Source organism: Ambystoma mexicanum, chromosome 8 (genome assembly GCF_040938575.1).
Source record: "Ambystoma mexicanum isolate Mex_15411 chromosome 8, UKY_AmexF1_1, whole genome shotgun sequence".
In the NCBI taxonomy this organism is placed as follows: domain Eukaryota; kingdom Metazoa; phylum Chordata; class Amphibia; order Caudata; family Ambystomatidae; genus Ambystoma; species Ambystoma mexicanum.
In genome coordinates, this window is record NC_090929.1 from 1,102,378,334 (window position 1) to 1,102,406,115 (window position 27,782).

A 27,782-nucleotide genomic window follows, 5' to 3' on the forward strand; every position below is an offset into this window, starting at 1 on the left:
CAATAGAGGTGCAGCCTTTGTTATATTTGTGTTCAAACTTATTGGACCAGCTTGGACAAGTAGTAGTAGTTTGTCATTTTTGTAGCGCCCGAATCCCGTTGGAATGGCCTCAAAACGCTGTAGGAGAACGCCCTCGGGGCAGGGTATGGGAACATTGTCAGAAAATTAGAATGTGTGTGTGCTTGTACATACAATTTTCAGCCCACGCATTTTTGTGTGGTTCCACTGTGTATGTGTGCGGGCTGCATGTGTCTGCATTTGTGCAATGTTTGGGTTTAAACTGTATAAGTGCTTGTGCAGTGAGTGCATGTAGTTTTGCGTTATGCTTTTCAGTAGTATGTATTATACATGTGAATTTGAATTTTGAAACATTTATAAACGCGCACGCAGCGAACTAAATCGTATCCTGGCACAGATGGAACGAATTCAATGAAAAGGGAGCGGGCAAGCCCATCTGGGTCGTATTAGAACAAACATAAACTGAGCAGTGATCCAAAATCTTACATTTACTTAAAAAGATAGGTTTTGAGACCTGCTGTAAAACTAATCAGCGAGTTAGCTTGTCTCAGATTTAGTGGGAGACTATTCCACAGTCTGGGTCCATGTGGGCTGCAATGTATGTGACGTTGGAGTTTGTATGGCTATATTGCATGCTCGGTCATGCAGTGTTGTGTTCGTGTGCAGGGAGTGCCTGTGCCATTGTTCGGTGTGGTGCGTTGCAAGATGTGTTAGTTGTGCAACATAGTTCTGTTTGCGCGGCCTGGGCGTGGGTGTGCAGTGCTACGGCTGTGCCATTGATGGCTGTTACCAAGGAGCAGTGTTTGCAAACAGCTCGGCTCAGTGAGTTTTCATGGTAGCGTCTTCATTCCCCTGAGCAATGGCGAGGGCGAGGCAGAGGGAGGACACCGGGTAGAAAGGGGGAGGCAGGAGAGGGGCCTGAAGGTGTGGGCGAGGATACAGAGAAGGGAGGACACGGAGGTGGAGGACATGCAGCAGCAGCTGGACGCACAGGCTGTGGAGTTAGATGGGCAGGTACATGGTGCAGGTGGAGAGGCAGGCAGGGGACACTGGAGAGCAGCGTGTTAGGTGCGCATGCGCAGAGCGAAGCCGAAGAGAGGATCTATAACATGGATGTTGGAGATCAAAAGTTAGGGTGCACGGTGAAGGTGCATGTCGACTGACTTGCCTGGAAAGGGTCGGGGTGCCAGAGTACAATGAGGACTCGGGTGTACAGACTTGGGGAAAGGTGCTGTACACTGAGGGTGCAAGTGAACACCCAGTGGGTGAGGGGAGGATATGCCCTCTATGTGAACTGAATCAGGGGTGATGTAGTTGGAGAGAGGAGCAGGATAAGGGTGTAAAGTTATGCAATGATGTAGACTGAGGGTGTAGTTGCACTGACGGTGGCACGGGAGGATGCCAATGGGGGGGGGGGGGTGTTGCAAAGAGGACATTGCAGTTGTACAGAATGGTAGACATAGACTGATGGACATGGCGCACACGCACCCTCACCCTCTTACAGACCGAGGGTGTCCAGACAAATATACGTAGGAGCTCAGTCATACCTAAACAAAATGTGTTGAATGACTACAAAGACGCTCTGTGGCAGGCCTTCGAAAAACAGTCAGCTGATGGACGCTCCCCTCGAGCCATAGGCATGGACCATGAACAAAGGACCAATTCATGGATAGAACATGCAAAAGCCGTCCCTGCGGAGTACAGGAATGGCACATTGCCTTTTCCACTGACCTCTATCAGAGGCAGACTAGTTGGGATGCAGCTAGGCAACATGAAGGTCATTTATTGCCGGCACATTGACGTATGCTCACTCTGTATGAGAGACAATGCACACACAGACTAGAAATATGAGGCCCTTCCATTGTGAAACGCGTGCGCACAAGAAGCCCCAAGTATTACAGCATGCACAGGAAGTGATGCACCTTTTACATGGCTGGTCTGCTAGCTGCTTTGGACTTGTGGCCTTCGGGGGCAGTGGTGGCATCCACGCGAGCCTTGATCAGTCATGGCTAGTCTGCTGCTACCTTAAGGTTGGCATCCATGTTGTTTCACCTGAAGTCTGGACTCCGACAGTCCTATGGAGGAAGTAGCTATTCCACATCCAAGGCAGCTGCTGTACTTTCTTCCACTCACAATCTACTTCCAACAATCTGTAGATCTCTGCAGATTAGGAGAAGTTCTGCAAGGTGTGGGCAGGAGGTGGGAAGAGCGAGTCCTGCAAATGGAACCGGCCACATCTTCTGTCTGTGGCAGGGAAGTGGGAAGGCAGGATCAGGGGTGTGTAGAATTATCTGTTTTGGAAGCGGTTAAAGCACTTTCCCTTGTGTCCCTCAGGTCTGATAAGGAGGCCCTTGAGACGGCTCTGTTCGAGAACCAGCAACAGCTCCAGCAGTTGGAGGTCAAGAAACAGCAAGTGGAGGCCGAGAGCCAAAGCTTGCTGCTTGCCAAAGAGGCTCTGCAAGGTACTGTGGGATAGAGGGGGGTATGAGAACCTGCATGCAATCGCTCATCGCTCATTGCTGTCATCCCTCTACCCTTCTTCATTAACGCATCATTTTGAGGTTTGGTATTTTCTGTCCTGGCCATGCCCATCACTAATCCCCTACATTCATCTTTTTTCAATCTCCATCTATCTCTTAGTTTTGATTATCCTACGGTTCCCTTGTCTTCCCGAACCAGCCTCACACCTCCTCTCTCCCTTGGCTGCCCTACTCAACCTTGTCCCTTGGCTTCTTTTCAGCTGAAATCCTTAGCGTTCGGAAAGAGATGGAGCTGGAGCGGACCAAAGTGGAGCGGGACAAGGAACTCCTGTGCCAGAAGTTGACACACATGGAGCAGGAGGCACAGGCGGCTCTGAGGAATGAGCAGGCAGCCCACGAGGAAGATGTGGACAGGATCCATCAAGAGAAGGTGACAGCCCCATTTGGCATTCAAAGCGGTCACGTAAGAGTATGCGCTGTAGGATATTAGCAATCATAATACAGGAGACATAACCAAAGCAAATGGCAGCAAGTCAGTCCGTAATCTTTCATAGTCTTTCGCATCTCATCTGTAGACTCTCCTCATCATGGTTTCCTAAAATGGTAGCTTGTTACAACCAAAGGAAGAACTTTAACACAAGCATAAGATTCATACTCGAGCACCCCAAGCCCTGACCATGAGGACTGTTCAGGCTTCTAACCTGTGAGCGTGAGAGTTAAGCTGCTGTTTATTTTAGCTGAGGCTGATAATTGCTCTAAGAGGTGCTATTTAAATAAAATGTTGAGGTCTGTAACGTTTGGGTATCGCCTGCTGTGCACGGACCCGTCTCTATTAGATCGCTGTCACTTTCCAATTGCTGCTTCACAACCTGTTATGGTTTCACAAGCAGCTCTTAGTTGCTTCAATCTTCAGGGTTAAGTTTTATTTGTTTTATAGTTGGGGGCTTGGCTTTGTTCCAGACTTATCTTTCTGATCTTTCCTGGATGGGTGTTGGGAGGGATTTTCAGAACTACGTGCTTGTGGGGATTTTGAGAGACCACCCCAATGGATGTGCAGGGACTTTTCACACTTAGTCCTACCAAATTCTCTCTGGGTAGCCTTAGTTGAACACTAATGCAAATTTAAGAGATCAGGGGTTTGGTATCTAGGTACAATTAACAGTGCTTAGAGATAGCCATGTAACAGAGGGCCACACAGATATTAATGCTGTTTAGGCCCCCACTAATGAGGTTCTAGACCTAAAAACAGAAACCGATGCATTACATCATTTAGTGGCGAACCAGGGCTGCTTTTTTATGGATCCACCTCTGGGAGGTCTCACAACGGGGAAGTTTGATGAGTCCCCAAGAAGTCGCAGGAATACCTCGGCACCTACACCATGCAGTTCATGTTTCAGCCCTTAGCATTCTCCACGTCCCGCGCCAAGGTTGGGTGTATGATTTCACACATGATGGGAAGTGCTGTTCCCTATGACTCTTGCCTGGGCTACCCCCTTTGGTCACCACAGGCAGCATGCTCTTGGATGATTGTAAATTTGCTTTGTGTCTGCTCTGAAGCAGATGTTTGATCGCCCAGGGTTGACATATACAACTCACACAAAACTTCTGGAAATCCGGCAAGGAAGTATGGATTTGCTCTCTTAGGTCACCCATTTTAAGCAAGTAGCTGCAGAGCTGCGATGGCCATAGTCTGCCCAGTTTACAATATTTCATTGTTGCCTGAATGAGGACATTAAGGATGAACTCACCAGGCTACCGCAAACGGCTTCCTTGTCAGACCTTATTGGCACAGTCCTGCAGCTAGACCCCCATCTTCAAGAAAGGAAGCATGAAAGAAAACAAGGTTGTTTAGACACCCTCTGTTTTCCTATTCCACCTCTTCCTGTATGTACCCCAGACAATCGGAGGCCGAAACCCATGCAGATTTGCATGGCAAGAGGTCCACTAATAGAAAAAAAAATGGCACAGAAGATGAGAACAAGGTCTCAGTATGTACTGGTGTACCAAGGGACATCTCATACGAGAATGCCATGTTATTCCTTCAACGAAATGTGGGCACACGCATTCCAGGCCCTAATAGGGGCAAATAATTAGGAGGCATCTGCTTGCCCCTCTGTACTCCTTTTGCTGACTATGGAAACACCAGACACTATGCTCCTCATATTACGGGTATACATAGAAAAAGATTTCGAGAACCGACTTGAAGTTCCTGCCTTGGTGGATTGCAGAGCACCCAGGCTATTCATGGAGGATGCCTGGGTTTAAGCACATTGGATTCCTAGAGAAGTCAGCAATATCTTCTTTTCTGTGGAAGAAGTGGACGGCAGTCTCCTATGTTTTGGACCCGTCATAGAACGGACTGTGTATTGGCTGATTTCTGGCCCCAACCTGGTCCAGGGAGTGCTCCATCGCTGTCAGCCCCTTTACTTGGATGGGGGGGTCACAGGGCGACCCAATGGGTAAAACTGGCGGAACATACCCTTGTACAATACTCAAGGCCGTGGCTCCCCAGTGAGTTATTTTCCTTTTCTTTTTTTCTCTCTTCCTGTTTCTTCCTCTCCTTTCTCAACCGTTCTCTAACGCAGTTTTTTATTTTCAAACTTCTTAGATTTTTTTTCTCCCCTGTTAGGCAGAATTGCAGGCAGAACCCTCACACCACACACACAATTAGGGCTACAGGTGTAAGCAAAAACCAACATCTGCTATAAGTCTGTACCACACACTTTTGGTAGTGAGCTGTGCAGCCAGGCGTATCGCAAGAGGGAATGTGAGCATTAGAAGAAGTTACACAGAACTATCACAATCACAATGGTTCAAGTAGACACTTACACTCAAGGTTTCTTGGTAAAATAATACTTAAACATTTATTTACACAGTCATTTTAGAAAACTTTCACTAGTAGAAATCAACTCAATATTAAACACCAATATACGACAATACCAAACTCTAAGTTCTCCAGCATGGGGTCTGGCATGGATTCACATGCTCATGAATATTCCCCGTCGTCAGGCTGGGAATCCTCGGTAAAGAAAAAATCAGTATCAGTTTCGTTTCTGATCTGTCTTTCTTAGTAGTAACCAATCACTAATCTCTGGATCATACTGCCCCCAGCCAATGACTGCCCTCTACCTAAGCCATCCTCAGATTTTTACCGCACGCTCAAGTGTTGGGAGTCCTTGTGCTTTAGCTGTCGAGTTTTTGCTGCGTTTTCACGCTTTTTCAGGAGATTGTCTCATTTTTTTGCTTTAATCGAGCCTCAAGCTCCACCGTTTCTACTACTGATAACGGGGACCCGTTTCGGAATTCTTCTACGCCCCTCAAGGGTGAAGTTTTAGTCGAGTTTACGCTTCTTGGAGGATTCCGGAAGATCTGCCGCCTACCTTAACGGACATGGCCCAGGACAAGGGAAGCTCGACGCCTGGATCCAAGCTGTTCAGGTGCTGCCCTGGATGCGGATTACAAAACGTTTTCAAGGAGGACGAGCATTCGCAATGTCTCTACTGCCTTCATGAGGACAAGACGCACGTGGAGAAGGACTGTGCGTTCTGCAAGAACCTTTCGGAACGCACCAAACAAGATCGTCGTTCCCGCCTCGCCGCCTGGCTGGAGGAGGGCACAGCAGGTGAGAAGGCGAAGAAAAAGTCTAAGCGGGCTTCTAAGTCCTGTGAGGGCGCCCCAGCGACGGGGGCCCAACAGAAGGCCAAGCACCCGCGGGCACTGGCAGCGCCGAAAGGTCAGGCTCTTCGGCTGCCGGGCAGGGCGCAACTTCCCCGGCATGTTCAACCATGAGCCAGCGCTCTGGTTCGGGGAAGAGGAAGTCCGAGAACCCGAGTAACCTGCTGCAGCGGCCCCGGTCGATCTCGAAGAGGGAGCGAGGCGCTGACCCTCCCCCCAAGGCGAAGGCCCAGGACGCACCTAAGGTGGTGAGGGCTTTGATCCAGCCGGCAAAGGCCTCTATCGAAGTGGTCGCTGCGACCCTGGCGAAGCCGGCTGAGACTACGCCAGTGGAAATGGCCTCTGGGCCCAGAGTATCCCTGCCACCGGGGAGGGAATCCTCTTTCCAGCCCATCGATAAGACCCCCGTGAAGTCCCCGGCGGAAAAAGAGGGGGGGGGGAGCCGGTGGCCATTACAGACTCGGAATCAGCCTCTGAGGAGGATCTGGTGGAAACCGGGAAGGGCCTCAAAGAGAGGTTCATAGGCCTCAACGAGAAGTTCGAGAAGGTTCGATCCCAGGGGACAGTCCCCGCTGATGTGATCGAAGATAGCGACGATGGCGACAAAGAGGGCCCAGTTGAGCGGCCATCCCGTCTGTCGCAGCCATTACACGAGCCCCAGGATAGCTCGGCGGCCATTTTGTTTGCGATCCAATCCTTATGCACTGAGATAAGGACGAGATTACCACGGACCCCGATGGAGGATCCAGAACTAGGCCCGTTGGGAAGCCCTCCGAACAAGCGGAGGAGAGTCCACCCCTCTCCTCCCTTTGTGCCCGCAAGGCCTGTGGACCCCTCATCCCCCTCGCCAGACCCTAGAGAGGATACAGCGACGGATACAGTGACGGGGACGGACATCGACGGCGGCAATGACACAACGGACATCCCGTCATCACCCCTCCCCCCCTCGGGCTTCTCCAGCCGATGAAATTGGCTCCTTTCACGCCATGATAACCAGGGTATCCGAGCTCTTCCAGCTCTGCCCTGAAGAACAAAAAAAGGAAGGGTTTCTTTACCAACGACGAGAGGCCAAGAGGAAGACGGTCCCCGCGGTGCCGTTGCTCGGCGACATCTGGGACGAGGGGCTTGCTATCCTCAAGAACCCTTCCATGACACCCGCCAAGAGGGACAGGTATGAGAAGAAGTACCGAGTCCCCGATGCCGCCCCCTTGTGCCTCAGTGCCCAGCCCACGCCGGACTCTGTCGTCTCGGCAGCGGCCAAGAAGAAAGCAGTGGGTGCGGCGGTTTCCACTTCCCCGCCGGACAGCGAGGGCAAGAAGTTGGACTCCATGGGACGAGTCATCTCGTCGGCGGTGATGGCGATTAAGGCGGCCAATGCCTTAGCGATCATGGCCCGCTATGACAGGGAGCTTTGGTTCAAGTAGCTCCCCTGCTACACTTCCTACCGGACGACAAGAGGGCGGAGGCCCTACAAATTCTGCAGGAAGGCGAGGTGGCGTCAGATCACGCCATAACGGTGGAAACGGACATTGCCGATACCGGATTTCGTCAACTGGGCAACAGAGTTTGCCTCCGACGACGAGGATGGCTCAAGGCGACAGACTTTCGCCAGGACGTCCAGACCAGGGTGTTGATGCCGTTCGACGGCAACAACCTTTTTGGTAAGGTGGTGGACAAGTTGCTCCAGGCCATCAAGACCGACTCGGCGACGGCCCGGGCCCTAGGGGTACTTCAACAACGACGGCCCTTTCGGAGCTCCGCAGGCAGACAGGGTGCCTCCAAGGGATCCAGCGGTGGCTCTTCCACATACCGCCAGGCGGCCCGCTCCTCGTCCCAGGAGGCCTACAGAGGTCGCGGCAAGCAAAGGGGATCCTGCCGTCGTCGTCAAGGAGGCCAAGGCGGCAAGGCCTCCTCCAAGCAAGACTGACCCAGCCGTGTCGTCGGGCCCCCACCGAAGCACCCTGGTTGGGAGGCCGGCTGACGAAGTTCGTCAGCGTGTGGGAGTCCATCTCCACCGACTGTTGGGTGCTGGACACCCTGGCCAACGGGCACTCGCTTGAATTCCAAAAGAAGTGCCCTCGCATTCCTCCCATGGCCAGGAAGGAGAATAACGTCCCTCAACTGCTGTTGGAGGTAAGGGCGATGCTCAAGAAAGGTGCCATCGAGCTCGTCCCGAAGAGGCTCCGGGACTCCGGAGTGTACTCAAGGTACTTCCTCGTCAGAAAGAAGACAGGCGGTTGGCGCCCCATCCTGGACCTGCGTCGGTTAAACAAATACATCAAGGCGCAGAAATTCAGGATGGTCACCCTCCAGCACATGCTGGGACAGCTGAAGGAGGGCGACTTCCTATCGTTGTTGGACCTGGAGGATGCTTACTTCCACATCCCCATTCTAAAAGGACACAAAGTTTCTCAGGTTCGTGGTTCAGGGACGCCACTACCAATTCGGAGCGCTGCCGTTCGGATTAAAGTCGGCACCCAGGGTATTCACCAAGTGCCTGGCACCAGTGGCGGCACGGCTGCGCCTGCAGGGGATCCACGTCTACCCCTACCTGGACGACTGGCTAATCCGGGCAAGGACAAGAGAACTCGCCGTCGAACACACAGCGAGGACCGTCCGGCTGCTCACAGAACTGGGATTCGCCATCAACTACGCAAAATCCCACCTGGTTCCGTCGCAAGTAGCACTGTTTCTGGGAGCGAAGTTCGATACAGTGGCGCAATTGGCCTCCCCATCAGAGGAGAGGACGAAGGCCATTCTGGGCAAGGTGCAGCGCCTGCTAGTCACGGACGTGGCCAGGTTGAGGTCCATCAAGTCCCTCCTCGGGATGATGTCCTCATGCATCTATCTTGTACCCCTTTGCAGACTTCGGATGCGTCCGCTACAGGAGTTCCTCGACGCCCGCTGGTTTCAGGCGACGGGCTGCTTCGAAGACAGGATCCCTCTCGACGAGGAGTTCCGTCGGGCGATCCTATGGTGGGGTACCCGTGCACACCTCACTACAGGCACGGACTTTCAGACCCCGGCGTTTCAGGAGACGGTGACGACGGACGCCTCTCTGGAGGGTTGGGGGGCCCACACCAGAGATCTCCATGCAAGAAAGAGGCCTTTGGCTCCCGGAGGAGAGGTCTCTCCACATCAACATTCTGGAGCTCCGAGCAGTGTTCTGGGCGCTCAAGTCGTTCCTTCCGTCCCTCAAGGACAAAGTGGTGAGGATCTTCACCGACAACACCACCACGATGTTCTACATACGGAAGCAGGGGGGCACCAGATCCCCAGACCTATCCAAGGAAGCCCAGGATCTGTGGCACTGGGCCGTCGGCCCAGGGGATGTTTCTGGTTCCCTTCCACTTGGCAGGAATAAAAAACACCATCGCCGACTCACTCAGCAGAGAGCTGCGCTCGTGCCACGAGTGGGAACTACGTCAGGACCAGGTGGATCGGCTCTTTCGACGATGGGGCAAACCCCGGATCGACCTTTTCGCGACGGCGACAAACTCCAAGTGCCAGAGGTTCGCCAGCAGGTTCCCGCAGCCGAGGAGCATGGGCGATGCTTTCTCGTTCCCCTGGGACGGCTTGTTTCTATACGCGTTCCCTCCGTTGCCGTTGCTGCTCCGCCTCATCAACCAGCTCAAGAAGTCCAGGTGCAGAATGATCCTCGTCGCACTGGCGTGGCCGAGGCAGATCTGGTTCCCGGACCTTCTGGACTTGTCAACGTCCCCACCAGTCAAGCTGCCGGCGGACGCAGATCTTCTCTCCAGAGAAGGAGGCGCCATTCTTCATCACGACCCAGAGTCGCTGAACTTGCAGGCCTGTTTCCTGCAGCACTAGAGTTTGGAGGGTACGATATCCCGGCTGACTGCAGAGAAGTTCTTGCAAAAGCCAGGGCGTCCTCAACTCTCAAGTGTTACGGTCATAAGTGGAAGAGGTTCTCTGTCTGGTGCCGTGCACAGAAGATTAACCCTCTGCGGATTACGGCCCCTCAAGTACTGCCGTACCTACTGTCGCTGGCCAAAGCTGGACTGGCTCACGCCTCCATCAAAATACATCTGGCTGCCATCTCCCGATATACCAGGACTACGGGACGGGCGTCCTTGTGCTCTCATTGCCTGGTGAAGGAATTTATAAAGGGACTATTCCGATCGTTCCCGCCGGTGAAGGCTCCTGCCCCGGTGTGGGAGCTTAATGTGGTGCTGACCACCAGGCTCATGGGGGCCCCATTCGAGCCTATGCATTCGGCGCCTTTGAAGTTCCTGTCATGGAAGACAGCGTTCCTCATGGCCATCACCTCCGCACGACGAGTGGGAGAGATCCAGGCCCTATCTTGCAAGCCTCCATACTTGACTTTTCATGACACAAGGGTGGTGCTGAGGACGCATCCCTCCTTCATGCCCAAGGTGCCGTCGGACTTCCACCTCAACGAGCCCTTGGTGTTACCAGTTTTCTTCCCGTCGCCTTCGACGCCGGCAGAGAGGACTTAGCACTCGCTGGATGTAGCTAGAGCGCTGAAGTTCTACGTGGACCGCACGAAGAGTTTTCGGAAGACGTCACAACTGTTTGTGAACTTTGGTTCTGTGAATCAAGGGAAGGCTCTCTCGAAGACTTCCATTTCCAGATGGCTCTTCGGCTGCATGATGCACTGTCACCGGTTGGCAAACCGACCGCTGCCCGGCTGTCTGAGAGCCCATTCGACCAGGGCGATCGCTGCTACCACGGCGTTCCTGTCTGGTGTGCCCCTGCTGGACATCTGCAGGGCTGCTACGTGGAGGTCGACGCACACCTTCACAAGATTCTACTGCGTCGATCAGGACTCCAGGGAGGAGTCCAGATTCGGCCAAGCAGTTCTGCGCAACCTGTTCGCCTAAGGTGAGCCTGGTGAGGAGGTAAGAATTGCTTAATGTTGAGTTTTGGATGTAATGCTTAATGTTGAGCCTTTGCCACCTACCGTGGTTGTGCATGTGTATACTGCTATGTATTCTTTTATTCATGAGCATGTGAATCCATGCCAGACCCCATGCTGGAGAAGGAACAAGTTACTTACCTGTAACTGTTGTTCTCCTGCATGGGTCTGGCATGGATTCACATGCGAACCCTCCCGCCTACCCCTCTGCGGCTGTTCACTTGGTCATACTGCCACTTTGCGTGCTACCAAATCTGAGGATGGCTGCCAGAGGCGGGACTTAGGTAGAGGGCAGTCATTGGCTGGGGGCAGTCTGACCCAGAGATCAGTGATTGGTTACTACTAAGAAAGACAGGTCAGAAACGAAACTGATACTTATTTTTTCTTTACCGAGGATTCCCAGCCTGACAACGGGGAATATTCATGAGGATGTGAATCCATGCCAGACCCATGCTGGAGAACAACAGTTACAGGTAAGTAACTTGTTCCTTATAAAGACAGTTTGAGCTCCCCTGAAAAAGGAGCCACATGTCACTGAGTACTTTTAAATAGGAATAAAAAGCATAGGTTTGTACAAAGGGTTAGAAACCACTTCCTTTAGATAATGCAAAGGTTCAATGTACCAGGAGGGTCATTTCAATTCAATAGGCCAGGCCAAAGTCAATAATCTAGCATTCTTGGATAGGACAGCACAGTTCTGGTACAAATGGAGAAGTCTTTGTAAAAGTTTTTAGAAGTAGCTCAGATGATAGAGAAAGATATGCTGGGTCACAAGCTGAGTAGGCCTGCGAGTTGTGAAAGTTTCACAAACTTTCACCATGAGAGTTAGGATCTCACAACCGGATGGCATAGTATCTTAAAGTGGAGCAAAAAGATGCAGCTGAAGACGTTGGTTCCTGGCAGGTTCTGCAGGTCTCGCTGTTCCTGAGCCGTTGTCATGGGGACAAGAGGGAGGATGTCGGGGGACTCCTGCACTGTATGGGATTGTCGTTGGAGCTAACAAAATGGCGTCACTTCAGCTCAAGTAGCTGTGGCTTCCAAACACAAATTGGTGTCCTTCTCCCTGGTTAACCTTAACCAGCTCCGGGGATGGTGTCCAGGCGTTTGCTGAGTTGATTGGCCCCAAAGGAAGAAGCCGTCGTTAAAGGAGCTTCTCTGTCGATTGGAGATCTGGCAATTTGGGGTTGCAGCCGGGCTTCACCAGGCAAACCAACGGTCCAGTGGTTGCAGCAGCCGTCCTCTTCTAGCTCGTCTTAGGTTCTTTCGTTCCAGGGGTCGACTCTGCCTTCCAGTCCTGGAGACTCGCCTTTCAAACAGTTTTCTCCCATTCATTCCAGCCTAGCTGTCACTCGCCCAGCAGGGTGGCTGTCCTTGCTGGACAGTCAGCCAGCCAATCACACCAGAGTGCATTTGGGTCTCCCAGGAGACCAAACACAGGGAGTTTCGGGCACCTCCCTCACTTCCTGACCACCCCAGACACTTAGACGCCATGGGCAGACTTCAGTCCTGAAGCCCGCCAAAGGATCCCGAACAAAGGGACCAAACCTGGTTTGGCACACAGAGTTAAACACCAGAAGGACCTTTCCACAAAAACGGTGAAAAGAGATGAGCGGAGTCTGTTTTTACAGAGGGGTCTTAGGTGCCATATTGAAAAACATGGCAGCCCCGATTTTTAGCTATCAGTGTTTGCGGTCGGGAAAAATCATGGTAGTTTGTTATAAAACCACTGCCACCAGCCATTTCAGTAGCAAAGGGTAGCTTTTGACAGCTAAAAGAGTGTTTAGACATAGGGGATATTAAGTAACCCCTCCAGTACTCTATAGGAAGATAGGGTGTGCTGGGTCTATGAATTTAAAAAGACTAGTAAAGTCAATTTAACTTAACATTCTCTGGGGAACACTAGTTCATCCCAGAGAAGGTATTTAAACCTTGGGGAGTCCAAAGGACACCCCTGTGCCACTGCACTAAAGGTGCTGTGTGACACACCAATAAAAAGATGATGTCTATGGGGTTATCTAAAACTTCATAACCAAAGAAACAAACACAGAAAACACATTGAAAATGAAAAGTTCAAAGTCCAAAAATATAGCAAAAGAGCTGGAGGACTCTAATGTAAGGGAAATTAGCACTTTGGTGAGAATTTGCCATAGCACCTGTGAAGCCCATTCTTGGGCAAGGGAGTTCTGTCCCTTGTTTTCATTTTCCTTTTCTTTTCAACATTCCTGGATGGACTAGTGCAAAACACTTCAACATAAACACACACACTCGCACTCTACATTTAGTGAAGGCCACGGGCTACATGTGTGTCTCGCACGATAAAGAAATAATCTTTTGATCTCATTAAGACCACCCATTTTCCAATCATCTTAGGAATTCCTTGGCTAAGAAACACCATCCCCTTTCAACTGGACAGCCAAACACCCTTTCACTTGGTTCTGATAACTGAGTTCCTACCTGCTTCCTTGACTCACCCTGCGAAGGCACCATAAAAGATACAGACAACAGATTCAAAATAAACATTTCTATTAACTTAAATGTCAAAATGGAAAAAAAGCCTAACTTGCCCTATGCTAAGGTGGGATTTCCCTACCTAAAGAAAACTAAGGGAAGTCTTAGCCAAAGAGTTCAACTGTAGAATCTGTCTGTGTCCTTACAACTAATTCTATATAATGTCTAGGTCTTAAGAAAGATTTCCCTTTGGTGCAATTTTCCCTCCATTTATGGACCCCAAACATTTTGCTTTTGTTTGGCTAAGATAACCTGACTTTTCCAGTGGATCACAGCCTTCAGGTGCACTCCTCTTGGCGTTTGCTCATTTGTTACTGTCAGTACTGTGAAACTATGTTTCCTTTGTCTTTGACTATGTTGCTATTTCTTGGTAACTCCATGTGCCAAGTACCTTACAGTACTGCGCATAGGGGTCCTTTTGTTTTATGGCCTTAGACACCCTCCAAGGATTTTTTGGTGATTGTACAAGTGTGCCTAGGATGAACTGGTGGCATCGGTTTACTTTTATAGTATTTTTACTTCTTTTTAACGGACCATATCTGCCTTATCATGTTTGATCAAGACTGGCTAGTGCCGAAAATGGCTGTCTTTTGTTCTGTCCTTTGGCCATTTTGTCCCTTTGCCTTCCCTCAGGTCGAGCCGACCTGGGAGTTCCTTATTTGGGCATGCAACCTCTCGCGCAAACCGCATCTTTCGCAGGCTCCTGCATGTCATGTGTGCTAGTGCCCAGGAAGAGGGTTGAGGACTGTCTGGTCCCAATCCACACTATTGGTGCCAGTATGTCTGGTATGCTTGAATGACTGGAACCACTGTGGACCATGATTGGGCCACGCCTGAGCTCAATGCAATCGAGCAGATCTTCGATTGGTTATCCCAGATTTGAGTGCAAAATGAATCTTGGATAAGAGAAGAGGCTCTACATCCATTTGAAGTCGATCACCTGAAGTTCACATCGAACTATCGAAGGAGGGAAAGTATCCTGAAAAACTAAAGCAGAACCGTGGGACTGCAGGAGACGTGCTGGAAGGTTTGGCACCCTGAGTCCGCTGTTGTCCCATCGGACCCCTGTTTTTGCATCGATCACTGAAGGCCTGCAAGGGCGCTTTGACCCTTTGGAGTAGTAGAAACAACTACTTGCGGCATCTCCTGATAACCCTCCAATAGAGCCTCTTCGGAAGTGTTCTTGTGCCATCCCGTGAACTGACCAGCTCGAACCCGGGGTATTACCTAGGAGTGCCACCGTCCCAAGTTGACACTCAAGGCTGAAGAAATCGCCAGTTTGTGGTCCTGTGCCCTCTCCTGCCGTATTTCATAGTCCTAGCTCCTCAGTGTCACGATTTAAGAGTGCGCCACACTGCAAGCATTTGCAGTCCCTGGTGATGGTCGTTGTAGGGGCCTTGCCTGCCTGCCCTCCTGTGCCCTGAGACGTGCTGCACTGAAACTATCCTCTTTTCTTCATTGAGAGCTGAGAAAAGGGCACTGTCCTGCCACGGACAATCGTCCCGTCCCGCAGCTCATGAGAGCCAGAGCGACAAGTAACTGCAAGAGTTGAACCTACAAGCGACCTGGCCTAAACTGGCAAAGTTTGTCCCGGACTGTGTTGAGGGTTAGTGAGTACTTGCATCACTTATCGGGGGCCCCCTGTCACAGCCATTGTTCTTTATGCAAGAGAATCCATAAAAATATACTCCGCTGGGCTAGCCCGCGCTCCATAGCTATTCCCATATCTCGAAAGTCGCAATTTCTGCAAGGGTAGACCCTCCTCGAATAGTAGGACACTGTTCTTCATCACCTCAAGCCCCTTCCGGGACTGCTACTGCTCTCTGAAGAGGATCTGCTTTTGCTCATAACTCACGACTGCGCATTTTAAATGCACTACTATACTCTTGAGCTTAAGGCTCTCCACTTCGTAGGGCTGGACTGCTTAAGTTAGGCATTAACTATGAAGAACTGCCTAATACTATATTTGTGTTAACTTACCCTTCTGTTGCAGGTTGTGGTTGTGTTTTCCCCTTTAGCGCATTAGGCAAAACGTAATTGTATATATGGCAAATAGTGAAAGACGTGGGTGGTAACTGTTTGATATTACTTTGGTGTATTTGTGTTTCATTATTAAGGCCTATAATAAATGTATATGTATTTTTTATATACACTTTTCTAAGCATATTCGGTGGAGTTTTGCTGTGTGTGTGTGCGCTCATTGTGGGCTTCCGATCACGCTCACCTCTCCCGAGGCTTAGTCTTGACCGCCTGCCAAGCTACCGTAGATTGGTCTGGTTTGTCCAGAAGGGTCCCCTGTTCCACTAAACTAGGGTGGCCTCCTAAACTTCTGCCCACCAGTTCAGAGTTTAGAAATCCATCCTAACAGTAGGGATGTCGGCAACCAAAAAGAAAACTGTGTTTAACCCAAAGTTCAGAGCATCTTCCAGCTCACAGCTTTCTCTCCGCCCCCTTCCCCAAGTGTGACGCAGTTCCACAAAAAAATGTCTCAAAATTATCCTCTGCACACTTAAATAATAGCCAAAATCAGGACCTGGGTGTCGTGACTCACTTACCCCTTGTAGGTCTCTGGCTTCGTATTTCCCTACATTGCTGGCACCTTCCGTGGTGTCTTTTGCAGAGAAAACGAGTTGTTATCCCTGTACATCCCCGTCACACGGCCACTCGCGGGACTACAGTTCCCATGATGCTACGAACAAAGTCATGTGATGCTTTCACGTTCTCTCATCACGATGCTGTCCGGAAGTCTGCTGAGCATCGCAAAGACTTGTATTTATACACTCTCGGAAAGCTGTGCGGTGCTCCTTAAACGTTTGTTTAAACTTGCGGCAAGCTCCGTTTTCCCCGTTCTGCTCTGTGCCTTCTTGATCCTTCTGCTTTTGACTCGTTTCTGCTACCCGGACCGACCGCTCCTGCTCCTTGCCTGTTGCGATGCCTGGAGTTACCTCTGGACTGATTCCTTGGCTTTGGAAACTCGTGATCGTGCTGTCTTCCCTGTAACTACTGCCACGTTTTGGACTTTATGTGGGTTTGATTTTTGCCTATTTTGTTCCTTCTGCTGTGACACTCAAGATTTTTGCGTTCATTTGTGCGTTGATCTATGCCGGAACTTTGGATTACCTATACTGAATCTTCTGTGTGGAATTGCTGGATTTTGGACATTGTGGCGACTTTCAAGAATGGACTTACCTCCTGTTTGAACCTTTGTCCTTTTAGATTGCGCCCTTGTGTCGTACGGGTCAGGTTTGAATGCCAAAGAACTCTCACTTCCCTTATTCAACTATCTCTGATGAAGGTGCCTGGAGTAGAACTGCCATTGACACTTCGGTAGGAGTTTTTTGTGTCATAATAGGTTCCCCGCGTTTTCTATGTGAACAGGTAGGAGTTGGGTACAGGGGGGAGGGGCGTGTGTGTTTCTTGCTCACTGTCTTGGTATTGACCTCACTTATGTTCGTTTTTCCCCCTAGCACTGCTGGTTGCTCCTGTCTTTTCACTTGAGCCCTTAGCCTGTCAGGTTGTTTCCTATTCACTGCAGGCTGTGCTCTCGAGGGAAAAGTCTCCCTGTGAAAGGAGACCCCAGTTGCTATACTTATACTGAGGTGACTGGGGTTATCTGTAGTCAAGTAAGTCCTTGACATAGTGGTTCCCTTCCCCATGTTTTCAATAACACAGTTCAGAAAGCAAGGTATCCTCATTAAAGTTCCCACATTTCAAGTTGCAACACCTTTTGTTTGTAGGTTTCTAAAAGTCTCATTCAATTTAGAACTCAACCTGCTGTGGCTTGTTTGTTCTTTGAAGTTCTATTCATTCTATTCATTCCATTATTTAATATACCATATGTTTGCATTTGGGATTCCGTTCTGTTTGGCTTCAACATTTCTTATTTCTGATAAGTAAAAAGGTTTTGATTCAGTTCAGTATTCATTAGCTTTGCTTATTATTCCTTTGCGCTTTATCTGTTGTTCAATAAGCATTTATTTTCCTTTAGTTGGAAGGCCCGGTGTTCGGAGACCTTGGAAAATGTGTTTCTTGCTACAGAGGACCACTCTGACACAAAGTATCCTTAGCTACTCCCCTTACTCCCCCCCGCTCTTCAGTAATTGACAAGGAGGGATCAGAGACTTTAAAAAATGTGCTTATTCAAGACAAACAACCATTCTGATACAAAGTATTCAACATATTGCAAAGTTCAAACACTTGCGCACCGGTTTTCCGATTCATAAGAAACTCACTGGTCACTTCCTCAGTTCTTATTGCAGCGCAGATCACACAGCCTTGTGCTCAAAGTCCTGGTTGCAGCGCCGATCAGACATCCTTCTTGTTATGGCTTTAGGGCTCCAACTCCTTCCTTTTAGACACTCCTGTGTAGGTTCTCTCACACGGGGGAACAAGTACCTCAAGCATTGAGAAAAGGTGCAGCCTTCCTGCACGGCTCCCCTTACCGTACTCAGCCAGCTCCAGGAAGTCCCAGCTCCCTCGCCACGCTTCCATGGACCGCCTCTCTCCTTGGTCCACAGTGTCTTGGCGTATCGCTCCTGCTTGCACTGGCTTCCTCACTGCTCCTCTAGCCACTCTTGTCACCCCTGTTGCTCTCTCTTTCACTGGGCAGGTGTCTTTTTATACACCTGCATCCCCTTGACAGGCCGCAGTTGTGAATGCTCAATTAGCCCTGCCTGACCACAATTACGGGGACATGGCTGACTTTCACAGACCTTAGCAGGCATCTTCTTCGTCCCAGTACCAAAGAACTATAGTGTATTATAATGGAGAGAACACATCTATAATACTGTTTATTATTACACACAAGACACACACATTAAACACCATCATTTATCAAAAGGGTGTTTCAAGGATAAAGTGCATGCTGTGCCAACAATTACAGCAATCATTTTTAAATATTTCATACCAACATTTCACTAAAAATATATATATGACAGTCAATGTTAAACGAGAAAAGGTACATGAATAATAATTAATTGTAACAGCACTAAGTGTTATCAACGATCAATCAATAATCAATCAACAGTGATCAATCAGTAAACCGTTTACTACCTGACCCAGTCCGCCATCTGTCTTCCATGGAGTCTACCTGCTGAAACTATAATTGGTGAATCCAGGCTGATTTTAATGAGAATCACGTTGGTTTTATCCCAGGGAGATTAGTAGCATACAATATGCAAAGACTGCCGCTAACTATTGAACTAGGAAGTAAGCGTGCAAGTTGGATGGCAGCCAATTCCCTCGATGCTGAAAAAGCCTTTGACAGGATTGAGTGGGTGTATATCTTTGAAACCCTGAGGGTGATGGAGTTTGGTTCCAATTTTATACAGTGGGTTGAGCTGCTTTATACGGGTCCTACTGCCAGTGTCTGCACTAATAGTCTGGTTTCTGATAGTTTTGTGTTATGGAGAGGGATTAGACAGGGGTGTCCGAACTCCCCCCTGTTGTTCATTATTACTATGGAACCCCCTGGGCATTCTTTTGAGAGTGAATGTAGGCATTCTCGAACTCAGACAAGAGGGTAGTTCAGACAATATCTGGCTATATGTAGATGATCTCCTAGTGGTTGTGGAGAATATTGACTCGAGTATTGCCACACTGATGATGTAATTGATGCCTTCTCCGGGTACACCGTTAACTGGGGCAAGTCCGAGATTCAACCTCTCTGCCTCCTACATGATGCACTGGTTTGATCTTTTGAGCTTTGTGGTGCCCAACCAAAATTAAGTACTTGTGAATCTGCATCGCTCTGGATGTGAATGCTTTTATCCAGTTACATTTTTCTACCTTATTACCTAAAATCAAATCAGATATGGATCGATGGTCCCTTGTAAAACATTCATTGTGGGGGAAATTGCATCAAGATGAATGTGGTACCCAGGATTAACTATATTCACTCTATGCTACCCATCAAGCCTCCAAAAAACCTATTCAAGGAAATAAATGCTTGTATGCAAATGTTTCTGTGGGATGGCAAACCACCTAGGTTGGCGCTTTGGAAACTGCAGCTTCCATCAACTGTGGGTGGCATGAATCTACTGAACTTTTCTAATTATCATGTGCCCTTTTCTGTGAGACATCTATGTTGGATGACAAGACTTGAGACTGATCTTTGGACACATCAAATCGAGCCACAGCACTCCGCTGGAACCCAAGGTGCTGCTTACCATGACCTCTAGTAATCTACTGATAAAGAATTCCCTCATAAGCTTTCTTTGTGACTGTTGGCTCAGAATCTCACAACTATTATGTTCCAACCGTATGTTTTCTCTGATAAATCCATGCATTTAACATAAATGAGAAAACTGTCTGCTGTCCATCCTGGTTTTTGGCGGGGTATCCGCTATGTTAAAGACCTGCTTGACGCTGACAGGTGAGTGAATACCTTTTGCCCGGTTGTGTATGGACCATGACTTGCAGGACTGTGCTTATATGTAATATAGACAATTGAGGAGTAATTGATCAGGTCAATTGCACACCCTTAACGTTCCATCCAAATGTGACCCGGTCACAACTGGAAGTGTGCGTGTGCACTGTCCATCATGCCGCCACGTTGTACAGGATTTTAGCATCTGCTAACGAGAGTGATTCAGAACTTCTGCCTATATGGTCCATAGAGGTGGGGGAGGGGGGACCTGGAGCCTGCCCGCTGGAGAAGATGCTCCAATAATGTTCGCCTGACGTCCATCGACTGGGGTCTTGGGGCCTCACAGATTAAGCTGCTCTAAGAAACATACTGGTCTCCGGAGCGGATGTTACAGAGATGCCTGACTGATGATGACTTGTGTTGGAAGTGCAGGCGGGAGAAAGGGACCCTGAGCCATTTACTCTGGTTTTGCATCAAAACTAAGGTATTCTGGAGGGGCGTGGCAGAGAGATTGAGCCTGGTGCTATGACTGGATGTACGTGTGAACGCTTCCCTGCTTGTTCGTGTGGATGACCAGTAAATAGATGATATGATGTGAGTTATGCAAACAAAACCTGGCTAACCCGTGAATGCATGCTGGTGAAGATGATCCTGCGCGCATGGAAATCCTCTCATTGCTTTTGTATTGATGACTGGGTTGATAAAATGCTAACCCTCTCGACCTTTGAGAAGGGCATTTTTAGGCATACGGGTGACTTGAACAAGTTTGAGGAGATCTTGGGACCGTTCTTGAATATGTGTGGCTGACTTAGACAAGAGTTGTGGGGACCACTCCGAGTATGCTGTTTGGTGCACAGGCTCCTGTGTCCCCTGTGCTTTCATAGATTTCCAACTTCCCATAGGTTCTACTTGTGTTTTTATTTTTTTATTTTTCTTGTTCCGATGCTTAGACTGATTGTATTGACTGAGTGAGTAATGTTTTTGGAATATGTTTCTGATGTGTTGTACATTGTTGTCTCACATTGTTGAATGCCCTTAAATATATTATTTTGAACATTGTATCTATGAAATAAAAAATTGAAACCTGAATTAATGACTACAAACGGCTAGTTTCGACAAAATCTAGTCCAGAGTGTAGATTCAATGTCTTCTTCAGGACAATGGTTATACTCTTGGTATAAATCCAAATGATTTTGTACTTGATAGACACTACTCATTCATTTGGCGCCCCTCCTTGGGCACTATTTATGCATGCAGAAGGCATATGTCGGAATGAAAAATGTTAATCTCTATATACTCAAATATACGTGCTATTTTGCGCCACAAATCTTTCTAATGACACACGGGTTACCGCGAGTTATCCTATTCAACTTGGATGACAAATGATCTTCTCTGTGTCAGAGTCTTACCGGGTCAGTAATGTTCTACACAAATGAGGGAATGCCATACCGTGGCATGCAGTCAGCGTCTTGCATCTCAGGCTATACCTGTAGCTAATGGTTTTTAATGTATAGGTCTTGTATATTAATAAACAAAATAATAGATGTGTTCTCGCCATTATAATGCACTATGGTTCTTTCAAAATATAGACTATAAGGATGTTTATTCAGTCTTAATTTATCCTATAAAATTCTATGCCCTTCTAGATATATTAACATTTTTAAAAGCATCATTCACAGAACAATTTGTTCCTTAGGGCACTGAAATACTAGGAAGCGTAGAGGCTAAAGAGGACCTATTAACTCAAGGAAGATTCTGTTTTAACACATTTGCTTTTATCTCTAGTCCCCAATTAAGATTCATAGTGGGCTGAAAAGCTGAAGAAAATAAAAAAATGATTAGACCAAGCAACATTCTGTAATGTAACCTCCACATTAGAACAAGAAAGACTAATTACCTATTTAATAATATCCAGGGGTATGCATTCTACAGTTCTATTGCAGGCTTAATGAGTCAAATAAACAGTACTTCATTTTTAAAATGGGATCAAGAAATGTTCCCCCAAGGAATATGGAAATACCAACAAATAAATAGGAAGTGAGGAAAGCAAGAAAGCATCAGTAATACAATCCATCATTTCATATACAAACATTTCATTGTTGCCTAGATAGTGATCAACTACATTCGAACAATATGTAAATGACGCGTGACCTAAACATTTCAAAGCAATGCTTTCAAAGGAAGAGTAAAACCCACTTGCAAACAAAACATTCTTTTTTTATAATTATGGCAACCCCCACACCAACTCTACCTTCCTGATCTGGGTGTAAAATCAGGGCATTGTGGGCAAAAATGTTGATAAATAGCATGGAACCATGTCTTAGTAATAGAAACAGAAATGGCTGAGGTGTGTAACCGAGCAGACCGAGCAGTTATTAGTATACACTTACAAGAACGTATTGCTTGAGATTAAACACTACCCAACCATTTTTAAAATATTAATATTCACAAGATTGTTTCTATTTGTGAAGCTATGAGGCTTTGCATGGGGCAGTCTGAAATCATTACCACCTTAAAATAATTGTTATTAATGAAATAATGGGTATACCAGTACCCTACTGGTTCCTACACCACACCAGAAATCAAAATATGTTCTGCTGGGTTTGCTTTCATTTTTTGATTACTTGTAATCATTTTAATCGAGCTCCTTTGCAGTCACTTGATGCCATGATTAGCCCAATTCTGGCAATAGTAAGCAACACTCGTGGGATACTCAATTGCTGGGCTGCACACCTTCCTAAATTTCTCGGCCTCTGTCTTCATCGCGCCTATATAAGTAATTTACACACTACACGTTGAAGTGGTGCATCACGGAACATCCAGTAAATGTCTAAAGGAGTTTAATTGATCATAGCTTTTAATCCGATTCACTATGCTACTTAGGGTGCAGAGAAGAACACGTGAACATTTAGTGAACTTGATTTTATGCCTGCATTACTTATCCCTCCCTGCCAATCAGGTACAATTTGTCACTCAAAGGGCGCTCGCCTCCTTCCTGCTTAATGGACATTCTTTTTGTTGACGTCCTGTCCTTCAAAGCCTGTGTTTCCATCGGTTCACTTGCTAGTAGACATTTAATGCTTGTCTTCAGGACAAACGCTGGCATCTCTGATAGTGACAAAGTCGACCACTTCTCAGTCTGCATGTAGTTGAAACTTCTTATCCAGAGGTAAACCAATAATGCATCTATGTGAAGTCCTGCCTCCCACTGGCATCCAAGCACAATGTTGCTATTTTCTATCTTGCTGGAAGGCATGCTCCCTTGTCTGACACTGTGCTCTTACCTATACAGGAGACATTGCGTTTGGAGCTGGTGGCCGAGCGCGAGGAGCTACTGTACCGCCTGTCACAGGAGCGGGAAGAGCTGGCCGCTCGCTGTGAGTCGGAGAAGGAGGAACTGAGCGAGGAGATATCGGCTCTTCAGCAGGAGAGGGACGAGACCCTTTTGATAGCAGAGAACGAGAAGCAGCAGGTGGTACTTGAGGCAGTGATGATGTAGTGGGCTAACCTGATGGTTTGGGGTTTAATGTACTTCTCTGATTTAGCTATAGCTGGATCACTAATTATGTGGGGAAGAGGGCAAGCTAGCTGATGTTTGAAAGAAGAGCAGACTATGTGGAGGAGGCCTTTGTCATGCGTGCTATAGGATCCTGTGCCTGCGAGAGGATTTACACCATGACATGAGTGGTGTTTGTGCCTGAGACTGTGAGCAGAGGGAAGCTGTGATGAGTCTGCTGTATGATCCAGTCACTAGGTTTGTTTGATGTTAGCCTGTACAAGTTAGAGCAGAGGTAGAAATCATCACATGTGTGTGGTGTATGGGCTTGGTCAAGTCTGCGATTGGGGGCTGGCTGTGAAGACCAGGGGGTTTGTGACAGTCTCTATGTAAACAGTTTTGTGTTTGCTAATGGGAGATTTCCTTGTTGGTGATTTGACGCATAAAGAGAATAGAAAGAACTTGTATGGTGTTGTCTATAAGATCTTGGCCACACTTCACTAGTAGCCCTGACCCAATTCTTTTGGCATGCCAGAATTCTTTCAAGCATATAGGACTGTGCCAGGACTGTTCTCCACTTATTTTCCACACTTCTCTCCAACAGGCCCTGTCCTTGAAGGAGTCTGAAAAGAATATCTTGATGGAGAAACTCAACAACGCCCAGCAGAATATCGCCAATCTGGCCATGGAGGCTGATAGGCAGAAGCGGGAGTCAGCTGGTCGCCAGGAACAGGACCGGGTGTGTAGGAGCGTGGGTCATATTTGCAGTGGCTTACAAAGGACAGCATGCAGAATACAACGTGTCTCTTATAGCTTTACTTCCCCTGTTTTAATGTCTTGTTCAAAGCTCATGGGGGAAGCTCCTATTGAAGAAGAATTATCACAAACACATGACTGTATTGTTGGAAATAGGAGGAGGATTAGTAGCGACTGGTGACATTCTTTCTCCCGCCATCAACAGGGCACAATCAATGCGCTAACCTCTGAGCTGAAGGACTTGCGTGCCAAGTTTGAAGAAGCCATTGGGACCCATGAGCGAGAGGCAAAGGGACTCCAGGAACAAACCCGGGAGCTACTAAAGCAGCGGGAGTCTGCGCTGCGTGAGGTGAGATTGGGAAAGAGAGACTGCATATCTAAGCAAGCCCTGCACTTTGGTTGTGAGCGGGGAACTGGTGGGGTTTGGCCGTAGGCAAAGGAGATATTCTACTCCGAGTCAAGGTGGGGAATGGAGAACATGGAAGTGACCCAATAACTGGTGTAAGGAGCCAGCATACACCTGATGGGAACTGGTAAATAAGGAAATGTTAAGCCTATTAAGGGAGGGATAGAAATATCGCACAGACTGATGTTTTAGGGGTGGGTAGTATGAAAATCCGAGTAGAGCGACACAAACTGCCTCATCAGGAGTTTGGCGGTAACCCTTAAATTCGGCGGTAATGCTATTGCCGCCGCATTTAAGGGTCTGCCAAATCACAGGATTTTCGGCGCTATTACCGTGCGCTAATACCATCGATAGTATTGGCACCGAAAATTCCCCATTATTCCCAGTGGGGAATGGGGAATTCCTGAATGAGAGCAATGGGGAATTACTGTTCCGCCAAACATGTGATCTGGCACTAATAGCGCCAGGGGGGTTTGGCAGTAACACTAATAACCCCAACGGCATCGGGATCAGGCTCTAAGTATGGTTCAGCTATGTCTTTATTACATGTTCTTCTATACAACACATAATGAATCTCCCGCATTCATATACTCTGCAGACTACCTCACAGCACCCATACACATGCCAGCTCGACATGGGTAGCTAACAGGGACTTGGCCGCATTCTAAAGCACTGTGATGAATTTCCCATATCTTGGACTTCAGTCCCCTGAAAGGCGTTCACCTACAGCGCTTTGAGGTCGTAGCAATGGAAAATGGTGCTATACAAATGACAAATTACATTATATTACATCACGTTACAAGGTAGGGGTGGGTTAACGCTTACGTGTCCTAGGGTTGTTGCTACAATGTAAATTATCTGATTAAACCAAGTGATGGTCAGGCTGAATAAATTAAGTGATTGCGAGAAGGGTCTTCCCCCTCCCAATCAATGTCCCCAGTCTGGACTCATTTTCTCTTGTTGAGATGCGGTAAACTAGAAACTCAAAAGGGATCTGAATGTGGGAAACAGAAATACAAACTCCTATTCTTGACACATCTTTAGCCGTCTGGGTACTATACAGTAAAGCAGAAAGATCCAAGGCTTGGCTAAAACAATAATTCAAAACCTACTCTGAAATTACTTCCCCTATCGAATATCATACAATAAGGTAGTTCCAGGGGAAAGGTTTTCAGATGTGCATCATACAATTTATATGGAACTTGGAGGGAGAAAAAGGGGACCTTGTTTAAGAGCACAAATCCACGGGCCACCAAAAGCCAGAATACATGTATGCTCCTTACACCAACTCATAACACTCCTAGGAAAAATAAATGCAGTAGTACAAACTAAAGATTGTATCAAGGCATGGAGTGAAATGCAAAACTTAAAAAAAAAAAAAAAAAAAACATATAAAATTAGTGTTACAAGCTAAGGGTCCCAGGAGGAAAAATTAATTTGGGAGAGTTCCCGGTAAGTTCAAAAGTTTCTCATTGGATTAAACGCGACAATTATGGGTAAAGGAAAGGTAAGTACATGTTAGACCCCAGGTAAAGGAGACATTGATGAAAACCAGCCTGATGGGATGCCAAAGGAGACCCCGAAGAAGTGCTCCACTACCCGGACCGAGACCTAGTAGCCCCAGTAAAAGAAGGAGCATAGCATCACTTGGGCCAATAGATATCTATGGCAAAATCAGTTGAAGGACACTGATATCTTCGACCACAGAGACCTCTCTGAGTAAGTATCCCAGGGCCCAGAGCTCATGGTCTTGGTTCCTACAACAGTGGTTCAGGAGAGGTGAAACAACCCGGGGAGCACAACTTTTTTTCAGGTGTGGCTTTCAGTATCCCTCATCCAGATCATGGAAAAGAAAAGCAAACTGCCTTCACAGGAGGGAGACTCACCAGCCAGGAGTGAAAGCAATGGCGGGGATGGCTTGAGGAAGGTGGGCGAACTCTACCAAGCAGATTTTGGTGGCCTGATTGGGAAAGAGGAGCACTCAACCAGCAAAAACGGGCCCACAAAGACAACCATGTTGGAGGTAATCCATGGTTGTCCAAACAACCAGGAAAGGTGGGGTGTTGGGGCGCTAGTACTCTTCTGGGCAACAGCAGTTTCCTACAAAAAGGAGGGTGACCAAGGTGATAAATTGGAAGATGGCAGTAAAACATCCCAAAGACAGTCCCCACACGATGAGGACCACGGGAGGAAGGGGACAGCCCAGGAAGGACGCCGAGCAACCCAAAATCCAAACTGGAGCCACGGTACAGAGACTCCAGTCAATCCAATGTGGCCAAACATTGTCTCAAAATTCACCTGCAGCTTCCGGTTGGCAAGATATTGCAAGCGAATAAGTAAACCTGCAGCCTTCTCAGAAAATCCAGCATAACTGAGGGCACGATCTGGGTCTTCCCTAGGTCTGCCTATGCATTCATGGGCTGGCATAACCTAGCCCTCCAGTTAAACAACAGTGAATCTAGGAAAGGTTTTGGAAGCCAGCCAATCTTGTTGGCTCCAGAAATCTCCAATCCTTTAGGTACAACCCCAAAGTATGTGTAATGGGCATGCCACGGACTGGTCTGAACAGTCCAACACATGATAGAGGGTGCAGGTCTGGGCTCAGAGTGAGCCTTTGTGTGCCCAACACCTATTCTATGCCTGTCTCTTGGTTTCCCTTTAAAAATGAATACATTAGTACCCCACTGGCAACCATAAAGATATGTTGGGTTACTAATGCAATGAATCGCCTTGCACCGCAGGTGAAGCCAAAACTAAGTTTGATCTCCCACCAGCCTACTCCCTAAAACTAATGTAGGGTGATACCATCCCACAAGGGTTAAAATGGGCAGGGTGCAGGTTAATAATTCCCTATCCCAGTAGCTATATGGGCTACCACGGGAACATTTACTCTGAAAGGGTGTCAGTGGCTGGAGGACTTCAGTAGAAGTCCCTCTGACCATAAAAGGAGGTCAGAGATCTAGAAAACGCAAAAGGAAAATGCAAAAGGTTTGGGGGTCCCTGTTCAGAAAGATTTTCTTTTTGCTGCTTTCCTCCTATAGACGTTTATAGGACACTCTTTATTTTTGTTTTGAACCCTGTCCTGACTTTTTGGTGGTAAGTAAAGCCTTCTGCTTTATTTCCCTTGCCTGTTGGCTCATTTTTATGGAGAAGCAGACTAGTCCCTAAGATGATCG

General features: G+C 47.9%; 1 protein-coding gene across 6 annotated transcripts in view; it reads left to right on the forward strand.

Moving 5' to 3' along the window:
- CROCC (ciliary rootlet coiled-coil, rootletin) overlaps positions 1 to 27,782 on the forward strand; it is a 644,212-nt gene that overhangs the window by 299,678 nt on the left and 316,752 nt on the right. For all 6 annotated transcript variants that reach the window (XM_069611116.1, XM_069611117.1, XM_069611118.1 and 3 more), the window contains 5 exons: positions 2,353 to 2,480; positions 2,759 to 2,928; positions 23,241 to 23,420; positions 24,049 to 24,183; positions 24,406 to 24,549. In XM_069611116.1, coding sequence (XP_069467217.1) covers positions 2,353 to 2,480; positions 2,759 to 2,928; positions 23,241 to 23,420; positions 24,049 to 24,183; positions 24,406 to 24,549 — 757 coding nt within the window. The remainder of the gene's footprint in view (positions 1 to 2,352; positions 2,481 to 2,758; positions 2,929 to 23,240; positions 23,421 to 24,048; positions 24,184 to 24,405; positions 24,550 to 27,782) is intronic.